Source organism: Macrosteles quadrilineatus, unplaced genomic scaffold (assembly GCF_028750875.1).
Source record: "Macrosteles quadrilineatus isolate MER2022 unplaced genomic scaffold, UCM_ALF_1.0 Scaffold_3__2_contigs__length_128488019, whole genome shotgun sequence".
Classification (NCBI taxonomy): Eukaryota; Metazoa; Arthropoda; class Insecta; order Hemiptera; family Cicadellidae; genus Macrosteles; species Macrosteles quadrilineatus.
Window position 1 is genome coordinate 93948289 of NW_026542596.1, and position 17077 is coordinate 93965365.

The following is a 17077-nucleotide window of genomic DNA, read 5'->3' on the forward strand; positions in this document are numbered from 1 at the left end:
AAAGCGCTATTAAATAGCGTGAGTATTTCAATTAGTTACATAAGTATTTAGTCGGTTCTTTTAAACTCATCGAAAATTAAGACTGTTATTACTGTAGTTTTAAAATAACTTCTGTATAATACCGGTACTTGAAAATTGCTCGATTTCGAGCAACAGGTACACTAGTTAATCTATTAAATTAACATTTATGTTTAACGAGTACCTAGGTTAGCTGCCACAGGGAAACTAATAAAGTGTGTTTTTTTATTGAAATATCAATAGCTTAGTATGAAATAAATGAAAACGCCAAGTTTGATCAAAATTTATCCATAAACAAGCCAACTACAACATATTATAATCTCTATAAGAATATCATGAGAATTTTAAATTAACAATTTTTTGAATTTTCTCCGTTACTAATTATTGTACAAAACACTTTGATATACTAATTATTTGCTTTTTTAAGCTCTTTCAAAAGGTCTGGAGAAGAATTGATAAATTGTGTGTTTTAATGGTAAAAAATGAGAAAACCCCATAGAACCCCCCGTTCTAATTGTCCGATCATGCTGGTTCGCGAACTCATTCAAGTTCCCGCCTTACACCTTCACACCAAATGTTATTAAAATCGGACAAAAATTACTCAAATCGTGCAGATGGACACACACACACATATAAATTTGAACGAATGGTGTTTTTGGCCTCTGGGAACATCAAAATGAAAAAGTAAATCGGTCCCGGGCCTAGGTCTTACCACGAGACCTACGGTAATAGCTAGCCTACTTCCCTAGAGGGAAATTCGCTAATAAACGGAATCACCAAACAAGCAAACTGTCACACACTTTGTCTCTTTGTCTCATTAGCATGATAATCGTCCAATTTCAATTTCCTTAATTTCAAATTTCTCCAAAAAGGTGAATCGCTCGCTAGCTCAGTCGGTAGGGGTAGTGTCACGGCGGAATTCGAGCCCAAGGCAGCGATGTCGTGGGTTCGGATCCTGGTCACTGTTGCAAACATTTTACCAGTACAGTTCACCTTCTTACTGTATCGGTTCACCCCTTGCTTTGCTAGATACGTTCCACGCATGGGCAGTTAGTCTTTGTGGAAGGGCAAATGCAAGGTTAAAAGAGGCCGCCAACCTGTTTTTAACAAATAAAAGTTTTTGGACGTTTGTTTCTGAACAGAGGCGTTTTTCGATTTCGGAGGAAAACATATCTTATCTTCCCATCGATCTTCATCTTATGTTCGTGTTCAGATCGACCCTCGACGCAGTCACATATATGTTGTGTCATTCTTATCAAGAGTAAAATTTATAAAAGGTTTAATTTACCTGTTGCGTCAATTGATCCTTGTGTTATAAAACAACTACAGCTGTTTCGTGCTGCTAAGCGAGCACATCAGGATGGAAGAACGTTAAATTACAGATTTCTCATCCGTGATTGAGGTCGATCAGCACATTCAGGACACATAACTTGAAACGACATTTATTTAAGCACAGTATTTACAATGAAAAATTGGCCAAGTAGTCCGAACACGAGGTGCGTAACCGGTAGCATGATGAGTCCCACTGTCGGGTCCCAACTCCCGACACGGGTCAGTCATGACTCATCTACCGGTTATGCACCTATTGTGTTTGGACTACTTGGCCTAGTTTTTCATTGTAAATACTTAAATGTCGTTTTGTGTGTGTTTCGTGTTATATGTGTCCTAATGTGCTGAAGACCTCATTCACGGATGAGAAAACTGTAGTTTAACGTTCTTCCAACTGATAATGTGCTCGCTTAGCAGAACGAAACAGCTGTAGTTATTTTACAATCAGGGAAAACCTGGAAAAGTCAGGGAATTATGGAAAAAATCTGGAATTTCTCATTAAAGACTGCCTTTTTTATAGTATGCTACATTTTGCTCTAAACGTAGACGTGTACATTTACAACAGCAAACACTTTAATAAAACATTAAAATACATTAATCCCCCACGGACACCTCTTTGCAGTCAAAAGGTCAAATTCAAAGGTTCAAAGGTCTATTTTTTGTACGTTTTTGAACACCGTGTAAATAGGGATGAAAATAATTTAAAACTTTTTCCACTAAAATACTCAGGGCTCAAGGACCTTTAAATGAGGTATATCACGACACCGCACGACCCCCCTTTACATTTGAAAATTTCCCAAAACCACCCCACCCCCCAAAATCTGCCCTTTGATTTTTTTTTTTTTGAAAATAATTTAGTAGATTTTTTTAGGGTCAAAATAGGGGGTTCCAGTTGCAATTAGGTTTCCATTTGCTTTCATGTTGGAGTTATAGAAGCCGGCTGGGTGGTCTGAGACACCCTGTATAATATAATATCATAGACTAACGTTTTATCTATGGTAATATTTTTGCTGTGCTAATATCATAGATAAGACATAATGCTAATATGAATAGTTTGAATTGAAGGTAGGTAGCTTTATATTATTTTATACATATGAAGAGAAGATTTGAAAATTGGGTTATAACCCCGAAACAATAGTCATCGAAGACAATAGAGGACTGATTGACGACAGGTTAGTAACCTCATTTTATGTAGCTTTATAGTACAGTATAATATGTTCCTGATTCAGTGATTCGGATTCGTTTTGACTTACCCATTGCCTAACGGATGTTTACTTGGCCGTCTTTGATTTTATTATGACAGACACAAACACTGCCACCTAGAGCAGCAGAAGCAGAGAAACAGAAACATTATTAGAGGGCATTAGTTTGCTTCAGCTTCAGCTCTCAGCAGCAGATCAGATTCAACTGTGAAGGTCCATTATGGCATCTGCGGAGAAGATTGTATTTGGGTGAACCAGTTGTAAATGGCTCAATTAAGGGAAAAGTCCACTTTCTATCGAAAATGGGTGTGATTTAATTGTGATTGGTGTAAACTTACCTATGTTCTAAGAATAATATTTTGTTGTTTGTGTGCGAGTTGTGATCTAGACATCAACCATAATGCCTGGACTGATAGGAGTAAATGAATTTATCGAAGAAACAAGGGAGGACTACAACTCCCCTACGACATCTACGTTTGTCTCACGAATGGGACAATGTAGACAAACCATCACTACACTAGAAGAGGTAAGTTAGTTATTAGATTATTAAAGAATCACTTAAAACCCTTTTTGACCCAGAGAGCCAAACACAATATTGTTACTCCACCAAAGCCTTTGGTTGCACTTTAGTTTACGTCCTACATTTACTATTAGGCCTATACATTATACCAAAGAAAATAGAACCTTATATTCTGTGATTATACTGATAATAAAATTAAACTGTTAGTTAAACTACAGTAAATAAACCTAACCTTAGCCAAACTGCAGTAAGATAGCCTATGTGAGTAAATGTAGGACATAAACAAAAGTGCAACCCAGCTTTTTTTTATAGCCTTAACCACTAATTAATCTAAGCATGGGTAATTCCAGTAGGTAGGTTATCGTACGATCCTAGTGTAGAGCCTTTTCCACATCATATTAACCCTCCGAGTGTTAAGCGTCTCGTAATCGACGCACAACACACCCGCCGTGGTATTATGCGCAGGCCCACTTTTATAAACGGGCAGACTGGGCATATGCCCAGGGGTGCCGGTGGTCGGGGGGCGCCCGAGGGGCGCCCTGAATCACCGCCCGCACTAGGAAAAAATAGGTTTTATCAGCCAGGATTTCAAAAATAAAATGGGTGATTTCAACTTGTAGTTAAGTGGTTTTCCCTTATTACAAAAGTAAATAAAAACAACAAAATTGAAAATACTCGACCTTCAGGTTATACCTCATGTAACTTAGTCAGGGAAAGACAGGCAGCAGTGTGAACCGGGCGCACTCACTATACTGTACTATCAGAGGCAGGGCGGTAGGCCTGCATGGTGGAAGGAAAATACATAGGTGTGCTTTTCCCGTCATATGCTGACGTCACTCAGATTGCAAACACCATTTTACTATTTAGAAAACTATAAAAACAAAAACAATCAAATCAAAACAAATTTATACTTATATGGCATTACATCAGCTGATTTTTTGTTTGCAATTTGGGTGACGTCAGCAAATTACGGGAATAATAGCACGTAGGCCAGCTGTAGTCTACAGGCCTATGGTTGACGTGCCCCTCCTCTCCCTCCCAGTCCCACCCCCAAAAGTCACATATACATAAATACCAACTACTGCGCGGCGCCAGTCCAGTACGGTACAGTACTCCTCCCTCAGTAGTCAGTAGGTTGTGTTGGTGTTGTGCCTGATGCACAGTAGTCAAATCAGTCACAACACAACCTAAACTGTGCCAGTCACTAGTCACTGTTGACACTCACACTGCAGTTAGTGAACCAGTAATAAATAAATAGAAGTGTTGATACAATTCAGTAGGCCTATAAACAGTGAAAAATTACATAAAAAATCTAGTGGAGCCGAGAGCCGCAAGCGATTGGCTCAAAGAAAAAAAACTCAAGAAGCAGTTTTAAAGAAAGTGAAATGTATTAACCAGTATTTCCACTGATACGGAATTGAAACAAAACTGGTAAAACAACACGCTCATGTATAAATATATATATATGCATAGGCCTATAGTAGAACAACCATGGATAAAACATACTCCCTTAGTAGAATCTCGTTCAATACGTGTGTAATGAACTGCACACTGTACTGTACTGAACAGTAATCAAATTACTGCGTAGTGCATTAAGCTATTGGCGCAGGGCAAGAGGCATTCACATAGCAACTACCGTCAAGTTCATTGCACTCACCCCAACCCCCAACCCACCTGCTGTCGTCGAAACCTTTATAGTTATATATATATAAGGGGATGGGCACTGCTTTTGAGTTTGCCCAGGGCGCCACTGACCCTTAACGCGGCCCTGATTATGCGTCGCTTTTGCGACACACAAACATTGTTTACGGCGAAGGCTCTGGGACTGACTGAATCAGATTGAACTGGATCGAGATTGGTATCGTTGTTTTCAGCAGATTCTGAGCTTTCTCCTGATGTCTGTTTTTAGACGCTTTTCATTTTAGTTCCGAAAATATTGTAGCAGACAGATGACGTGCGTATTTGTAAACAACTTGGTTAACCTTGCACTGATGACTGAATGCGTTTTATGTATTACGTATTACGTTTCTCATTGTTTTAGTGTTAAAAATAAAAAGTAGTGATATAGGCCTACGTGCATTATAAGAAGATTTAGGTGATTTTGAAGGGCTGGTTGATGATCCTGAAGAAGTACTTAGGTAGTGATATTGATGCAAATTATCAGCCAGATTCCTACCTATGGTTAGGCTATGCATTCTTAGCTAACGCTAAATGTACGAAATCTGTTTTTCACCCATATTTGCAAACCTACTTCCTTATTATTATATTTTTGGAATCCTCATAAAATTTAGAACAAAGTGGTTTTTTTAAATTATTTGTAAGATTATAAATTATAAAAATTTATTGAGCGCAAACATATAATTTTTTCATTAAGCCTTTGAACTATTTTATAATTTTTGAGAAATGTTACCGTAACCCCACAAAAATTGTAGATAAATGTTTTTTGTAAAATAATGTTTTATAGGCCTATATTAGATTGAAGCCCATAATTTTCGAAACAAAATGATAAAACAGTATAGGCCTACTTAGTGTTTTTAAGTTTCTAAGATACATTTTAATAAAACCCTGCGATTGCGCAATAAATGGGCCGACATTAATACCATTACTATGGACACTTGGAGGGTTAATCTAAGCATGGGTAGCCTAATTCCAGGAGGTAGGTTATCGTACAATCCTAGGGTTGGTAGGTGCACCCTTTTTTGTGAGTTGACTCACAGTAGCATAAAACTCCTTTAAGAGGCTAGCCAGGTTTTCAGTAGGGTAACTTAAGTTATAAACCCTATAACTTCTAAAGCCTATGTAGGTATATTGCCCGGTACGTTAGTTTGTTATAGTAGTGACAATAGAGGGTAACTTAGGTATACATGAAAGGAAAATGTGTTCTTTAAGGCGATTTGAATAAAGTTGTAAAATGACTAAGATCAAAAAGGTTTGTGAGGCTTAAACGTTTTGTTAAATGACATGACCAATGCATGGTATATGTTATTTTGGTTAAATAAATGACTTATTGACTTATTGGCTTGTACTGTTCAAACAGCCTAAGTACCCACAACTTTTTCCATTACAGTAGGCTATCCTAAACAGTGGGTAAACAACTGACAAAAGCTAAAGCGATGTGGAGGGTGGGATCCATCAAATTAGTTGTTGTGACCCGACTCATTAGTGAGTCGGTGGCTCAGTTAGTAGCGTCGCGGACTTCAAGCCCAGGGCAGTAGTGTCGTGGGTTCGGATCCTGGTCACTCCTACAAACTTTTATCAGTACAGTTCACCTTTGTACTGTACTGGCTCACCCCTTGCTTTGCTGGATACGTTCCACGCACAGATCTGTAGGCCTAGTCTATGTGGACGGGCAAATGCAAGGTTAAAAAAGGCGGCCAACCTCTTTAAAATAAAAAAAAGTTAATGCAACAGCCTAAAAAAAATTAGACGTCTAACCAAAGAATAGGTAACATAGGCTAACTTAGATCAAAATTAAACCGATAGAGCTCATTTCGGAATAAGATTCAGTTGGTTTTTATTTGGGTATGTAAGGGAGGTATTTTTTTATACTGATTCGTTACATTAATTCAGCGCTTTGAAGTTAGCCTAGCCTAGGTTAAGATAGATTCTTGGTACATAGGTAAAGTTTAGGTTAACGGGGAAGCGGATTTTTAACCTCCTGGAATTTTACCCCCTGGGCAAACGTGACGTCACAAACCAGGGGGTAAAATTCCGGCCGCAAACTTTAGAGTTTCGCGACATCAGCTTGATGGATTAAATGCGGAATTAAACAATAATTTCACAGTTGTGAATTTAATCAGAACACATCAAATTATAAAAACCTAGAATGTATGGCCCGGATTTTTACCCCCTGGATTTTTACCCGCGGATTTTAACCCCTGGAATTTTACCCCCGGATTTTTACCCCCGGAATTTTACCCCCTGGCCAGATATATAAATTAGTGAGAATGATTACTTATCTTCATTCTATTTTAATTTAATAGTAAACATTTTGTTATTAAGTAGCCTATCTTAATTTATTTGTAACATTAACTAAACGATCAGGTTTTTAATTTTAATTTTGAGATTCGTGTATCAGGATTTGATCTTTGAAGCCAACTGTTGTTAATATGATCAAAATAAAACAGCGAATTCTGTTTACTTAGTTGAGATTACAAAATAAATAAATAAAGATAGCCTAGGCTACTAAATAATGAAATGTTTACAATTAATTAGAAACAGAAATAAGAAAATCAATTGTTCAATTTCTAAAATCGGCCAGGGGGTAAAGTTCTGGGGGTAAAAATCCGGGGGTAAAATTCCGGGGTTAAAAATCAGGCCCGTACATCTTCAGTTGTCTAAACGCTAGATATATAGACACGGGGTAAAATTCTGGTTTTTATCGCTAATCTAATTAATCATGCTCTTACTATTTTCATTAGACTTCCAAATCCGCAGGGGTAAAATTCCGGCCGCGAACAAACTTTTGGCCACTCAGGTTACTACGTCATAGTGGGTCAGCTTTGCCCAGGGGGTAAAATTCCAGGGGGATAAAATTCCGGCGGCCCAGTTAATGTAACCCTACAAGCTATCAATTTACCTGTAGGCGTAGGCCTACCTATGTTAAGTTACTGACGGTATCTCCAGACTTTATGATTGAAACAGTGGGTTAAGCTGAATAAATTACTTTTAAAGACCGAATCCCTCTTTTTAGCTTGCGCATGTATGTTAGGTATTCACTATTAAGGTTAGTGTAACAGAAAAATTCATACTAACTTAGTATGCCTATTTGAATAGTGATATCACGTAGGCCTAGTAATATTTAAATTTGCGTTAAAAACAATGGTAGGCCTACCTATAAGTTATATCTTAGACAAAAATAGTCTGTCAGCTGTGCTGCGGTTACCATAGGTTCTGTGGTAGTTACATGTAGGTTCATGTATTTACAGCCTACGGTACGCACTACGTAACTACACGGCGCTCCCAGCGGTGTGCGCCAGAATCTATGGTAACCACAGCATGGCTGGAAGTCTATTTAATTCTTTTTGTCTATGTTTATATGGATCCAGGCGGAATTTAACACTTTTACTTGGAGGCACCTAACTTGACTAGATCAATAATAACTTAGGGTAAGCCTACCCATTGTTTGGCAGTATAAATTTGACATAATGTTCAACTTACTTTTAAATATAGGTAACACAACTTCAATATTTAACAAAACTTGAGGCAAAAACTCTTGGGATTAGTTAGTTGTATCTTATTGTGGGCGGTAAGTAGTCTAGGAATAACTTAATTGGCGCTTATTTAGTCTCTTTGAACTAATAAAAAAAATAATTTAACAACTCCAAAATATGTTTTTAATGGTTTTTGGCAAAGTAATAAAGAGTTTGGAGATTGCCCAGATATTAAGGTAGGTTGTGTAGACCCTAAGCTATCATGGTTTCAAAACCCAAGACTAATTATGTTATGTTTCTTTCAGACTCTTGATTTGGACCGAGAATGTTTAATAAAAATGAAAAAGGCTGTAAAGGCAATACATTATTCAGGAAATTGTAAGTATTATAACCGAGCAAAATAATTCCATGTTACGCTTTTATCGTTGGGGTGTTTATAGATTCTTTTGATAATAGTTTTTAACAAACCAACAGGACTTTCATGAGACTAAATTAATAATTATTGTAATTTCATGACAAAATTAGCCTAACTTACTTCTCGGAATAGGTATCAAGAAGGTGCAAAAATTAAATTTGATTAACTTCATAATTTAAAACTACCCTACCTATGTTATCTTGCTTATTTTGTATTTTACAGTTATTGTGTAATAATGTATCATCATAATGTGTAAGAAGCCTATTTAAATATACTGTTTTTATTTACTTAAATGTTTGTAGCTGATTTCTAAGAAATTGCACTGATAGATTATTAATTCAAATGAAAATTCCAAAACTTAAAAAATACATGTAGCCTAGACCTATTTGTGAAGTGGGGTCTATGTTTATTAAAAACAAAATTCAAAGGTAGTTGGCCTATTGATTAAAAAACATAGGCTATCTAAGAATGTTGTCTAACTTAACACAAATTGAAACATTGTTGGCTTTAAATTAAATTTGTTCTTAAAATCAGATTTAAAATCTTGACTAAGTCATACATTCATTTAATAAATTTAAATATGTTGAAAGATTGAGAGCAAAAAAAATTAAAAACTTACATAAATAAACTTAAAGATTTTTTTCAATAGTAAAGCTAAAACTATTGTAGCCCCACAATAACACTAATTGGTAAAATCTAATCTTACTTTATAACCTAGTCAGTTAATCAGTGAAACAAGTTACTAAATGCCTTAAGTTTATAAAAAAGTTTACTGCCTATAATAATGAAGTAGTACTACTGTACATTGTTTTATCTACTTGACACTCTGTAGTAAACAAACTCTGGAAGTCCAAATAGATTCTTCTTATCAGTCAACTTGACACATAAATGACAATAGAAAGTAGACTATTGATTCATAGAATAGATAAGACAAAGATAACAACTCCTTAAACTGATTGTTTCAGAATTACTCATAGAGATAATTATTTAGAAAATGTCCTAATGATTGGAGATGCAGTTAGATTGTTAAAACAGCATTTACGTAATGTGGGCCAAACTCAATCATATTCTCAGTTTATTCCTTTTTGAAATGATAAACTAGGTTCTACTAGCCTACTTAGGCCCCAAAAATTAAAAGGCTCATTTGTGAAATAAAAAGATAATTTGTTGTAGCCTACACATTTAATAGGCCTACACTGATATATAGGGTCCATTGTAAAACAAAGCAAATCTGTGGTTTGAATTTTCTAAAAGTTTTATTTTAAATCTTGTCTCTTGAAAATGAGTTTTCTAAAGTAAGATAACAAGAAGTTTTCAATAACATAAAATTGTCAAATAAAAAGAGCAGGGAGGGCCAAAAGCCTGAATTTTATCAAGCTGGATACACGATGTTTGTAAGCTGATTCGAGCAATAATAGGTCTACTGATTTTTTAAATAACATATTTTTACTTGAAGATGAATTTGTACTAAACAACAAACTAATTTGAACTGCTCAACATCTTTTTGTAAACGTGAATAATTAGCTTTTGGGTGCTTAAATTTTCTTTGTGAGACTTAAGTTATGTCCAGCCGTTTGCTGGTGTATATTTTACACAAGGAAGTAGACATTTCCGCATCACTGTCTTCACTGGTCATATCACCTCATGCTTTATTCATTAGTTGAAAGTAAATGGGTCCCTTATCAGCTGTGCCTAGCCTTAGCTCTCAAGGTCATTCCTTATCCCCCTGTTGCCATCAATCACTGTTTTCCACCTAGTCATAGACAGTTTTTAAACTGATGTTTTTTTCTTCAGTTTTGTTTGCAATATTCAGGGAAAAAATCATAAACTATCCAAGCAATCGTCCAAAACCATTCTAAAATACTGATTGTTCCAAGAGTTAGTTAGATTTCCAAAATACTTAACTTTAAGTAGCCTATTACTTAAACTGGAATCTTTAGGAAGGAGAGTTGTAAAAGGTTAATAGGCCTAATGATAATGTTTTGGCCCTACACATGTAATTTACTACAAACCTTATTCCAGGTCCCAACATATTTTTTTCTGATAAATTATAGCAATTTTGGAACAGGTTTAGCTCGAGATGTAAGACTTTTTTGTTTATTTCACCAGTAAGTTTTACTTTATGTTTGAATATTTTATTTTTGAATAGTACAAACAAACAACTACTGGCTATGTTACTAGCTATGTTCTACTTACAACTTGTTGCGACTCAAAGATGCTGATATGATTGTTTTGTTGCAGTACATGTGGACAACGAGATGTACTTGGCTCGCGTGTTGGAGAGGCTTGGTGGGAACGCTCTCAGTAAAGACCAGGAACCAGATATAGGAGCTGCATTTCTTAAGTTCGCAGTCGTTCACAAAGAGCTCTCAGCTCTCATGAAAACACTTGTGAGTTAAAATAAAACTTGTACAACAGTTTATTTTTTAATCTCTACTTTTGGTAAGGTGTATTAAGTATTTTTCAATTTTTCTGTTGGATATATGTTTCAAGAAAAAAACCATTTACATTTTATAATTATCAATTAGTATATTCCAGTTTTAAACCTTCAACATGTTTGTGAAATCCATCGTCATTGCTGAACTGACTGCCTGAGTAGCTGAGTGGTTAAAGTGCTCGCCTAACAATCAAAAGAAAGGTTGCCGAATCGTTCCAGAGAAAATTTAGTAGCTTTTTGATGGTTCGAAACTGGACCCAGTTTTTCTGATCAATGGGCTTTAAATAAATGATCCTGAATGATGAAACAGCTGATCTCAGTCAGTAACAAAGCTACAGAGATCATCTCACACAATTCTACACTCATCCTTCACTCATATTTGGGTTAAAATACACACATAGATGGTGTCCTCATCACAATCAATGGATGGATGTTTATAAAATGTACATAGGCCTAATCTTTTGATTTTTGTGTTTTAGATGCAAAACGTGAACAACATCGTGATGTTTCCTGTAGACAGTCTTCTCAAAGGAGATCTGAGGGGTGTAAAGGGGGATTTGAAAAGGCCTTTTGATAGAGCATCTAAAGAGTTTGAAGCCAAGTATGTGAAGATTGAGAAAGAAAGGAAACAGCAAGCCAAAGAAGCGGGACTGATCCGTACTGAGCTGTCGGCTGCTGAAATTGCTGATGACATGGAGAAGGAGAGGCGGCTTTTTCAGCTCCAGATGAGCGAGGTAATTTGCTGTCTAATTATTTCATTTTTTAAATGTCTACAGCCTTTAAATGTGCTCATTAGAAAATGTAAATTAGACCACACATTATATTTTGTAAAAGTTTTCTCACCAAATGTAGAATGTTGTGTGTAAAAAATTGTAGCGATTTAACTTGTTTTGGTATGTGGTAAATAGTCGTAGATCATTCTAAAGGTTGAACGAAGGCATTTAATTAAATGAAGTGCATATAAATCGGGATGGACAGGATTGACTTTTTAGTTCAGGATAGGATTTTTATTTTCTTTCCTATTTTCGGGACGGGACTGGAAAGTCTTGAGTATTGCAGTTGAACCAAAAGAGACAAAACAAATCAATTTTTACCGTTTGTGGCTGTGATCTATAAAAACCAAAATATGGGTAAAAATTGACAGTCTTTGTTTAGTCACAGTTTTTTTGAAGTAGCACTTGAAAAACTAGTATGACCACTAGCATGGTGTGAACTAGCATGCTATTTGGTTCAGCATATATATTTTGTTAAAATAAGGTATTTTTACAGTGTCTTTATATGTAAGTTCTAGTAATTATTTCTTTAAACTACCAGAGTGATATAGGTAACAGCAAATTAAAAATCTGTTACAGTATCTTCTTAAAGTCAACGAAATCAAGACAAAAAAGAGTGTTGAATTGCTACAGCATCTAATAGAGTACTTTCACGCTCAAACCAAGTAAGTCAATTTATATTCTCTTTACAAGTCTATCAAATTGGTTTCTTTAGTTAAATTTTGTTTGTAGGTAATTATTTGGTTCTTTAATGTGGAAACCCTTAAAATTAAGTCTTTGCAGTATTTTATTTTGTAAATTTTTTACTATATTCATATTTTAATATTTATCTAGGTACTCTATCCTAATAATCATAGTTTGACATTTATTCCTTTGAAAAAATTGTGTTAGTGTCATCAACAAAGAGAGGGACGTTCTGAATAATTAACAGACAGTCAAAGACATATTTATGTCAAATCAAGAAACCCTCTTTGCTTAATTATAGGCTTGGTCTGCTGTCTTGTTATTACCTAAACTGTTGGTAATATTTTAACTGATTTTTAACAAATAAACTTCCCTAATAATACTTTTTGGATATGGAGACTTTAAACTACTGAAATCAATCCAAATTAATATTTGTTTGAGCAAGTATAAAATATCATGTGAAGAAATATTCATAGTTAACAACGGAGTTTGCTAACATTACTTATTTTCCACAGTTATTTTCAAGACGGGCTGAAAACCATTGAACACTTTGGAAGCTATGTGGCAGACCTGTCTACGAGGTTGCAGACTGTTCGTCAGAAGCAGGACGAGGAACGGAGACAGCTCAATGAGCTGAAGCAGCTCTTGCTGCGCAGCGCTCCGGGACTGGATAAAGAGGTGAGACGACTGAGTAACTCCAACCCTAACATATGGGATATCTGCTCTTGAGAAGGGACTAATCGCACTTAGAAAATACGCAAACCATTCATTCTTCTACATATCTCATAAGTCCTAGTAATCCCCTTACTTCTTGTGCCACATTTTCTACTCTCTAGTACGTGGCAGCTCAAGTGTTTGTTAGGATGATCAACTTTTTAACCAAGGAGGCTGGAATAGACCGAGTTTGAGATTTTAGTATAAAGAAGAAATAACTAATGTGATATTAAGATTGTCAAGGTTAATTTTCTTAATGTGAAAACAACAAAAAATGTGTCTCAAATCATACATTTTAAAGCCCTGAATTATTCTTTGTATTCCTATCTTTACTCTATTTCAACCGTAGCTTATGTTATTTTTATTGTTGTATCAAAACAAACTATGTAGGCCTAGTTGAATTGTTGTTTTTATTTACTTAAGGAAATTATACTACAACTTCCTGATGTTGTCACTTGTTATCTTTTATTGCTTCATGATAGTACAATATGATTATGATTGAGGGTAATCTAAATTGTAAACAGTGCTTCCCTCAATTGTCAAACAAATAAACACATTTAGTCAAAGGTCTTGTCTGTTAGAATTTGATGTTTGGTAACTTTAAATTTTTGTTATTTTGACACTTTGCAGTTATGTAAACTTGTCCCTAGTTAGCAGGGCTGTTAACCATAATATTTGTATTGAAATCATTACCGTAGTAGACTTAGGAAATGTAAATGTAGATTATAGTATTGTTTAATTTAGTAGATATCATAAAATGTCAAAAAATCAGTATTTATTCAGAAACACACTTAAGATACTTGTCTGTAAAAATGTCTTATAACCGGTAACCTTGATGTGTGATGTGCAGACGAGTGGGCACATGCCAGACAGAGGCACGGGCTACTCTCTACACCAACTGCAGGGAGACAAGCAGGCGGGGATGACGAGGACAGGCCACCTCATGAAGAAGTCAGAGGGCAAAATGAGGCGAGTGTGGCAGAAGCGACGTTGCGCAGTACAAGCGGAGGGATTCCTGGAGATCAGCCACGGAGACGAGACCAAACCCCCCACCAAGGTCAACCTGCTCACGTGTCAGATCAAGATGGTGCCAGACGACAAGCGTTGCTTCGACGTCCTCTCCTGTGAGTAGTGAATTCTAATACGTTTTTAATGCAAATTAAAGATGGACGGGTCTAGAATGTTTGAGAAATTGCTGCGATTAAAAAAATGTGGTTTGAGCAAAATTAACTTTGCTTGGAGACTTTTTTGAGATGAGATAAAAAAAACCTTTAGAAAGTCTATGCAATACAGGATCGCGTTGTTGTTGTGTTTCCTTATTGAATGTGTCTTATTTAATTTATTCTTTAGTATATGTAAATTTTTACTTTAAGTATGTTTTTTATTTAGGTTGAAGCAGAACCTTTGTGGATAAACAAAAATAGCGTATAAATGAATATCGGATAAATGAGGTTTTAGTGCTGTACTAAAATTCTTTTTTCTCTTATAGACTGTTTTTGGTGTTAGGTATATACAGTTAGTTGTGGTTTGCATTAGTTGTGGTTATAAATGTCTTATTTTCATTTATTTTTTTCTTATTGATTTTCATAACTATTAAAGTTCCTGTAAGCTTTTGTTAGTTAGTACACTCTTTTTGTATCGACCTTTGTAATAAATAATTAGTGATTGCACCTTTTTTGTTGTTGTTTATAGTTCTGTATTGTTATTTATTTACCATTGTAAAATTGCACAAAAGAATAATTCCCGATAGTAATGAGATCTATAATCATTTCTCAAATTATGATGAGAAAATAGAATCTCATCTTAATCTCGTCTCGATCCTAAATTCCAGTCTCACTCATCCCTAATGTAAATGTTGATAAAATTGGTTTCCTTAAGGTCTGTAGAGTGATTTTTCGTAAACATGATGTTGACTTGTTTTGTTGCAATAGCAGCATTGTCAAAGGTAATAATTAAAACGTCAAAATAAATAACTAAATGATTCTTTAAATGAACAAAGCAAGCATTATTGTAACTAATTGGTCCCATCAGCAACAATAGGACTGCCAACTGTCCAAAGCCTATGAAATGAATTGTTGTAATAGGTGAAATCATTTTTTGATTAATAGAAAATTATACCTTATTAAACGCACGTTTTAAAGGAAGCTAAACATTTTTTGACAAGGAATAACTTTAGCTACCTTTAATCTAGAATTCAGCTACCTTAGAAAGTTATAGTTTAGGGCTTACGGACACATAATTAAAGGTCAAATTACACTGATGTTTTGTCCAACTCATTGGGGGTAGATAGAAGAAAAAACTATTGTTAAGAGTTGAAACTTGCTTTCAGTTAATTATGACATTTTGACCAGGAAAAGCATATTGGAAAAGTCCAAAAATTTTAGTCACTGGTTCTATCACACATTTATTCTGTACACATTCCAAATATTTCTTTATTTGTACTTTTCAGAAGTATATATTTTGTGGGCCGAGTAAGCAGTTGAACTGATTAGTCTCTGTGGCGTCCTAAATATAGATCATAAAACCAGAACTTACAAAAATTAGAATCTAAAAGTTTATAGAATAGCCTACTGTTATAACTAAATATTGATTGCCCTCTATGAAATGGAAAACAAACATAAATAACAAATTAGTAAATCTTAACGGATTTATTGAAAAATTTGACCGAAAAAAATTATTCTTTGAGTGGTTAGTGTAAATAGTAAGATTATTATATTATTAAGAAAATACACGTCCAGATTACTAAAAAGCCAATGTTTTAATTTGGGAAAATTTATCTGAGGTCAAACTAAATCTGATATCTTCGGGCATTTGGGACCATTATACTGATATGAATGTCTGAACAATGACTTGTTTACTTTAGGTAATCGGAAAATGCCTTGATTGTTTTGTCTAGTGTTATACAAAAGATTGCTTGTCCCAGTATTTCCACTGCTTACATAGAAGAGTTTTAGTACCGTTGCCTTAAATGCTGAACCGGGAGTATCTTTAACTGAGAAAATAATGGGAAAGGGCTAGAGTTTATTACTTTTAGTTTTTATTTTTAAAAAACTATTTTGAGTAAACAGTAATTTTTCAATATAACTTTTGAGAGTTCTCCCCAGCATTGAATTGCATACTGGAGTCTTGCATCAACAAGAGCAAAATAAAGAGTTTGAAGTTTAAGAAGGTATTACAAATGGTTTTTATAAAATAGAAAATTCTTATAGTTTGTTTAATTTTTTTATGTAAGGTATTATAGGGAAATATCTTTGTCCCAGTTAAGATTTTCATCCAAAACTACTCCGAGATATCGAAAACAATGACCTTTTTAATTGATTTGCAAATGCATTAAATTAAATTATAATTTGAAGAATGATAAATTAGATTGTTTGGAAAGTTAAAACTATTCATTAGACTGAAATTTATGTATTTTGTCTTATCAACATTTACTTGCATTTTATTTCCTTTACACCAATCAATCAATAGCTTAAGATCTTCTTAAATGTAACAGTAAAGAGTGAAAATATCTTGTAAATTTATAATATTGTATATAAATATATTGTAATATTGTGGTAATATTGAACTGCTATTTCACAGACAATCGCACGTACCACTTCCAAGCGGAGGATGAGACAGACCAGCGAGCGTGGATGTCGGTGTTGATCAACTGTAGGGAGTCTGCGCTATACCGAGCGTTTGATGACGGTGGCAAAGCAACGGGCAGCTCCAGTGGTGCCAACCCTTCACTGCTGGAGCTGCAGCAAGCCATCATACGACACATACAGCGGCTGCCCAGCAACGACCACTGCTGCGATTGCAACTCTCAGAACGGTACGTCTAAATACGTTCA

At 35.1% G+C, this 17077-nt stretch overlaps 1 protein-coding gene across 4 annotated transcripts in view; it reads left to right on the forward strand.

Moving 5' to 3' along the window:
* The first annotated feature begins 2751 nt into the window (after positions 1 to 2751).
* LOC128988790 (arfGAP with SH3 domain, ANK repeat and PH domain-containing protein-like) overlaps positions 2752 to 17077 on the forward strand; it is a 39661-nt gene continuing 25335 nt past the window's right edge. For all 4 annotated transcript variants that reach the window (XM_054410428.1, XM_054410430.1, XM_054410429.1 and 1 more), the window contains exons 1-8: positions 2752 to 3075; positions 8528 to 8600; positions 10879 to 11027; positions 11554 to 11808; positions 12427 to 12512; positions 13047 to 13209; positions 14096 to 14369; positions 16825 to 17058. In XM_054410428.1, coding sequence (XP_054266403.1) covers positions 2950 to 3075; positions 8528 to 8600; positions 10879 to 11027; positions 11554 to 11808; positions 12427 to 12512; positions 13047 to 13209; positions 14096 to 14369; positions 16825 to 17058 — 1360 coding nt within the window. In that variant the 5' untranslated portion in view covers positions 2752 to 2949. The remainder of the gene's footprint in view (positions 3076 to 8527; positions 8601 to 10878; positions 11028 to 11553; positions 11809 to 12426; positions 12513 to 13046; positions 13210 to 14095; positions 14370 to 16824; positions 17059 to 17077) is intronic.